At 40.3% G+C, this 6,376-nt stretch overlaps 1 protein-coding gene across 5 annotated transcripts in view; it reads left to right on the top strand.

The window, feature by feature from the left end:
* Gsdme (gasdermin E) overlaps positions 1–4,512 on the top strand; it is a 51,472-nt gene extending 46,960 nt beyond the window's left edge. For all 5 annotated transcript variants that reach the window (XM_031381868.1, XM_031381871.1, XM_031381873.1 and 2 more), the window contains one exon: positions 2,476–4,512. In XM_031381868.1, the coding sequence (XP_031237728.1) occupies positions 2,476–2,751 (276 nt within the window). In that variant the 3' untranslated portion in view covers positions 2,752–4,512. The remainder of the gene's footprint in view (positions 1–2,475) is intronic.
* Positions 4,513–6,376: the final 1,864 nt, after the last annotated feature.

Here is a 6,376-nt window from a genome sequence, read left to right as displayed (position 1 = left end):
TTTTTCCTGTCATAAAAACTTGAAAATGATGGAGGGGCTAGCCATTGTCACAATAACTTGTCACAGTAACTTCATTGCTTTTATTGAAGGGTTAATTCTATGCATATTTTGTTCCTTTAAAGAATGCTCACTGGAAATCATTATTACTCCTGAAGATAGACACTCTACTACTCTCTCTTCTTGTAAAAATGAAGCAATGACCATGCTCATCTTTCCTTCTCTGCTAACCCACCTGTCCACACACGCTCACCCGGTCACTTCATCAGCTAACCCATGACCTTACTGGATCTCCACACACTACCACAAAGTCCACTTTTAACACAGAAAGAATGAATACTATGTATCTTTCTAGATCATAAGGAAGTAAAACTTAAAAAAGAATCCAGAACTTATAAAAATCTGTGTTCCTAGTGATTAATAGGTAACTGGAGACACCCTAAAAGCAAAGGCAAGAAACCCAGCAAAACACAATACAGTGAAAGGGGCAGGGAAAGGACGCTCAGAACAACGAACACACTCCAGACAACAGAGGATGAGCGACTGCCGGCTGCACCTCAAGGACGCAGAAAAAAAGCAAGGGTCACAGCAGAAAACCACATGCCTTTAATCACAGCACTTGGGAAGCAGAGGCAGGCAGATCTCTGCTTTCCAGGCTGGTCTAGTCTGTATACTGAGTTCCAGGACAGCCAGGGCTACATAACGAGAGACCCTTTCTCAGCAAAACAAAAAACCCACAAAAAGATCAAGGAAGTAATTGGTGTTTTAAAAGGAAAACAAAGTTGTCAAAATAAATTATCCTCGGGGTAGGCTGTGTGTACGCCTGTGGGGTGGGGTGGGGTATAGGGTGGTGGGGTGGGTGGGTGGTGGTGTCGGTGGTGGCTGGGTAAAGACTTAGAACCAGAGATGAAAGACGACATTAGCTACACCACAGAAACAGGATCACAAGGAATGACTGAAACAACCACAGTGCTACAAAGCTGGAAAACCTACAACAGATACATTTAGCTCAGCTGACTGAATCGAGAGAAATATAAAACACAAATAGGCCGATAATGAGATGGGAACAATAATAGAAATTCCCATCTAAAGATAGTCCAGTGCTTATGGCAGCTCTACTACAAAAACAATGAACAAGGAACAAATTCCCATGCTTCCTGTGTTTAGAAGTTAACATGGAAGGAACTCCACCAAATGCATTACCTGGATACCCAGAGGAGAAACAAAAGATAACAGACTCACATACAGAAATTCCCAATAAAATAGTACCAATTGCACTCAGTAACATATCAAAATAGAATAGGCCACAAGAGTGCTTCCAAGTAACCTTTAGACAAGGGATTCATCTGGAAGATACTCTAAACTCAAAAGGCTATACATCATAAAAACAATTAAAAAATGAGCTAAAAATCTAAATGGATACTTTTCCAAAGACATACAAATGGCAAGCAAGTACATGAAAAATAGTCCCTCCCCACCCTCTCTGATCAAGGTGGAAACACAAACCAAAATTTCAGTGTCACCCTCATTAAAATAACTATCATCAAGATGATGTAAGAAATGCTAGAGAGGATATAGAAAAGGAAGTCTCACACACTATTGGAGAGCATGTAATGACTACAGCCATTATAGAAAGCAGAATGGAGGGGTCTTCCAGGCACTAAAAATTGGTAAAATTGCTGAAAGTTACCAGGAGAGAAAATAATTACATCAAGAATAGATGTACATTCCAGTGTTTGTTGAGCCTATTCACAAAGCTAAAATGTGACAGTTACTCAAATTCTCCTTAATGGATGAGAGGCAAATAGCATGCAAATAAATGCACAGTATATACTTGTGAAAAATGAAACCCTGCTATTTATTAGCAGCAACATGGCTGGGGCTGGAGTTCATTATTAAATGCAACAGGCCAGGAACAGGACAAATGCTCTCCTGCAACTATAGAGATACTAAGTCATTGTCTTGGGAAAGCTGAGTAGAATCATAACCCACCAAACTTGAAAAGCAGCGAGGAGGGGAGATTGAAGCTCAGTAATGGGCTTCAAAACAGGCAGGAGGGATGACACTTCTGGATCTTCCTTAACATAGTGTATTTCAAAATAACCAAAAGAGTATAGAACGCTCAACACAAATGGTATGTGAAGACAAAAAATTCTTGTTGCCATGATTTATTATTATAGATTCTACACATGTACGGAATTACCGTAATGTATCCCATAAAAATGTACATGTTATCAGTGGAGGCAGATAACTCTTAATTGTGGTGGAGGAAAGGCACATGTTGATCTAACTCACTGGGTTAATGGATCTAGGTATAAGTGTGTGGATTCCGGAATACAGGCAAGGAAGAGAAAAACTGGTCTAAAGTCACATGATGGAACATGTATCTCCATGTTCCATCTAATGGTTTTCCTGTTCTATTTAACCTGGGATATTCTGGGCCATTTTGAAGGAAATTTGTTTGATTTGTCATTTCAGCTCCGTGCTCTGTCTGATGATAGTGTGTGTGATTTTCAAGACCCCACTTTGGCTCCTCTGAGAGACACAGAGAGGTTTGGCATCGTGCAGCGTTTGTTTGCCTCTGCTGACATTGCCCTGGAGAGGATGCAGTTTTCTGCGAAAGCCACCATCCTGAAGGACTCTTGCATCTTCCCGCTAATTCTTCATATCACTCTAAGTGGGCTCTGCACTCTAAGCAAAGAACATGAGGAACATCTTTGTCAGTCAGAAGTACATGCTACTGGCCAAGACTAGCTACTTTTCAGGATTAAGAAAATACGTTGGGATTTTGGGCCCAAGCAGGTTAAGTCTGTCAGTGATTCCAATGCACATCAGGGGTGGTGTCTTTCCATACTGTGAATGGCTGCAAACATTGTAAATGGGTTATTTTCATCAGAGGCCTACTGTGCCGACACCTGAGTTACTGAGGGAAGAACCACTCATGTCTGATATATAAAAGCAGAAGAGTCAGATTTTACTTCAAAGTTCATCATAAGCCGTGAATGCTACAGGGAAGCAATTTCCTTCCTGTCCTTCAGATATGCTGTACAGTATGGGGTGACTGGGAAACTAGAAATGCTACCTGAGTATATAAAACAACTATAGTAAGATCATCTAATTTGACCCACCTCAACATGAGAATTTAAATATATTCCTCTTATTTGACTTCATTATGCTTTGTTGAACATACTATGTCTGGGGCACTTCCAGTGCATTCTGGGAATTTGTCACATGTTGCAATTTTTATCAAAAGCAATTCTGAATTATGTGTAGTTGGCTGTTCATTAAATTTTGATGTCCTGCTTCAGCAGGCTTGGACAGTCCTGAAGCCTCCTGATTCCACTAAGAGCATCTGTTACTCTGACGAAACCCAATGCGTCTGGGCAGCAGCAGCAATGAGATGTTAGCATATAGTTTTCATCCCCACTTCATTCATGTGGCACCTTCAGATTATAAGGAAGAGTAACAAAGATAAAGTAACTCATTTCTATTGAAAATGAGATTCAACCTTACACAGCTATTACAGGGGTTATAAAGTTACAAGCCAGCAACACTGCTCATGAACTAACCATAAATTAGGAAGGAAAATGCAACATGTGTACTTGTGCTGTGTTGGTGCTGCCTCATCTTTTGTCTATTCTCGACATCAGGCACGAAGAGCAAGCTATGAACAGAACATATAATATGAATCTAGAGGTGGGAAAACATGTGCATGGGGATGTATGTTAGGATTCAGGAGAAACCCAGCAGTGGCTCAGCATAATTCAGAGACTTAGAGATTGGTATAAAAGATAAAACATGTTATGTCTCCAGCTTTGCATTCTAGCTAGAATTGTGTATTATCCTTCTAATTAAGGAAAAAAAGAACCCTGAAGATGGATCATATAAGATAGAAAATGGACATAAAAGGGGCTGGGGAGACTGTTCAGCAGGTATGTGCTTGTTGTACAGCATGAAAACCGGCACTGGTTCTCCAGCACCCCCGGAGAACGGAGAATCATGATCACATCAGCACTACAAGCACTGGATGGCAGAGACAGGCCGTGTGTGGGTTTGCTGGCTTACCAGAAGCCAACCAGAGAGCTTCAGTTGCAGTCGGAAAACCTGCCTGGGGGGAAAAAAAAACCACCTGGAAAGCACAGAGAAGAAGCCTCTAGCCTCTATGTGCATATGTAGGCACACACAAATAATCAAAACAACCATTCTCCTGGAGACATCAGACTCTCAAGTCTTTCTTTAGTAGCATGTTCCTGAATGTGAGTTATGGAATCCTAAAAACCAGCATGGGAGACCTACAAAGGGCTTCTGGAAAGGCTTCCTGTACACAAAGGCACATTTTAATGAGTCCTGCCTTCTTCCTGCAGGCCCAGTGTAAAATGCAACCAACGGGTATGCTTGATGAAACACATGGTTTCTCTTTCTTGGATGCATGGCAAGTGGCTAGAGTGACTCATGCTGTCTAAACAGAGTCTCTGTTTCTTGATTCTGCATTTTAATCTTCCTAATTCTGAGAACCTTTACTACAAAGAGCACCAACAAACCTCAGCTGGGATAGACACAAAAGCATAGGGAAGTCCTGCTGAAAAGTAGAGGCAGGTGAAAATTTATTTAGGGGAAAAATTACATCAGGGACGTAAAAAAAGTCATTTAAACCAAAGTTAATGTGATATCCTGCAGTTTTATCTCTCTTAGGTCTACCCATAAATAAAATATTTCAAATTTCTCAGCAGCAAATACTTCTTTCTATACACAAAAGTATTTTATCAGGAATGTGCAATTTCACAAACTGAACATTGCAATAATTTTAAGCTATATCTGGAAATGTTCTAGGATTTATAGAGAGTTTCTGAAAAAAAAAAAAAAACCAAAACCAAAACCAAAAAAACAACAACAAAAAACCAGCCCGTATTGAGCCCGTATTGTATTTTGGGAAATTAACAAAAAGGACAGCAGTGATGGTTCTCTTTGCAGAAACTAGTAATACTGGTATTTTGAAAGCAGGGATGTTTAATTTTTATTTTTCAACCTTCTCCAGTTTTAACTTTTATAAGCATGTTGTCTTCTACTGAAAAATCCTTACAGTCACTTCAGAGGGTGTGGCTTAAAAAATAAAAAAAGTATGTGTTTCGGTTAGGTCCTAGCAGTAAGGAGGACAGGTATACAACAACGAACTGGATGTGTGTGTGTTAACATTTCCCACAGCATGTCATTCACATCAAATGCTACCTGTGGGCAATTCAAAGTAACTTGCAGAAATTTTCATTTGTTGCTGAACATTGTGCTGACTAATTTTACGTCAGCTTGACACAGACATCTGAGGAGGGAAGCTCAATTAAGAAAGCCTGCATAAGATTAGGCAGTAGGCAAGCCTGCAGAGCATTATCTTAATTACTGATTGATGGGGGAGGACCCAGAACTTTATGAGCAGTTATCCCCGGTCTGGTGGTCCTGGTTTCTAAAAAAAAGTAGGTTGAACAAGCCATGTAATCAAGACATAAGCAGCACTCCTCCATGGCCTCTGCATCAGCTCTTGCCTCCAGGTTCCTGCCCTGTTTGATGATGAACTGTGATGTGGAAACGTATGTCAAATAAACTCTTTCATTACTAAGTTGCTTTGGTCATGGTGTTTCATCACAGCAATAGCAACCATTGCTCATTCTTTTGTAAGAAATCAGAGTGGTGGAAGAAACAGGAACCAGCACCAGTTCTTTTAAGATGACATACAGTGAAATTTACATTTCATGTTCAGATGTGTATAAGCTGATGCAACAGAACCGTGAAATAACAACATTAATGTTATGAAGTATTTACTAACAAACTTGCTTAGTAGATATTAAGTTACACAAAGTAGGACTTAGCTAAGAGAGCAAATGCCTCCACAGAACTCGAAAATAAGCAGTATGCTAACCAGGCTTGTCAGAACAACAGGGAAAATTTTGTTCCTCAAACACTACTGAAGATTAAAACTGTTGGGCCTGTTTACCAAGACTGAGTAGCCGTTAAGCCTATTCCCATGTCAGAATAATCTAAGGTGGCTCAAGGGAGTCGTGCAGGGTGATAGCCATCATACAGTCCTGATCTGTCATTAAGATTCTGTCCTTTTATCAGGGAAAGCGTAATTTTACAAAGTGGGCAAGATGACCCCGAGAAACAACCAGTCAATTAGATCAACACTGTCATGTCTTTGCTGTAAAAATCTCCCAGCTGCCCCCCCTCCCCACCTCCACTCTGCAGCCAGGACTTGAAGGAGAGTTAAGCATGACAGCACACATAGAATGTATAGGCCTAATGTATATAGATGCATACACTGGTAAAACTTTGAGTGCCTCTTTGTGATTAACAAGAACCAGACACATGTTATTATTAAAGTTTTTCCTCT

The sequence above is a fragment of the Mastomys coucha genome, unplaced genomic scaffold (assembly GCF_008632895.1).
Source record: "Mastomys coucha isolate ucsf_1 unplaced genomic scaffold, UCSF_Mcou_1 pScaffold20, whole genome shotgun sequence".
Classification (NCBI taxonomy): domain Eukaryota; kingdom Metazoa; phylum Chordata; class Mammalia; order Rodentia; family Muridae; genus Mastomys; species Mastomys coucha.
The sequence above is the reverse complement of the archived record's forward strand: the minus strand, read 5'-3'. Positions and strand labels throughout refer to the sequence as shown.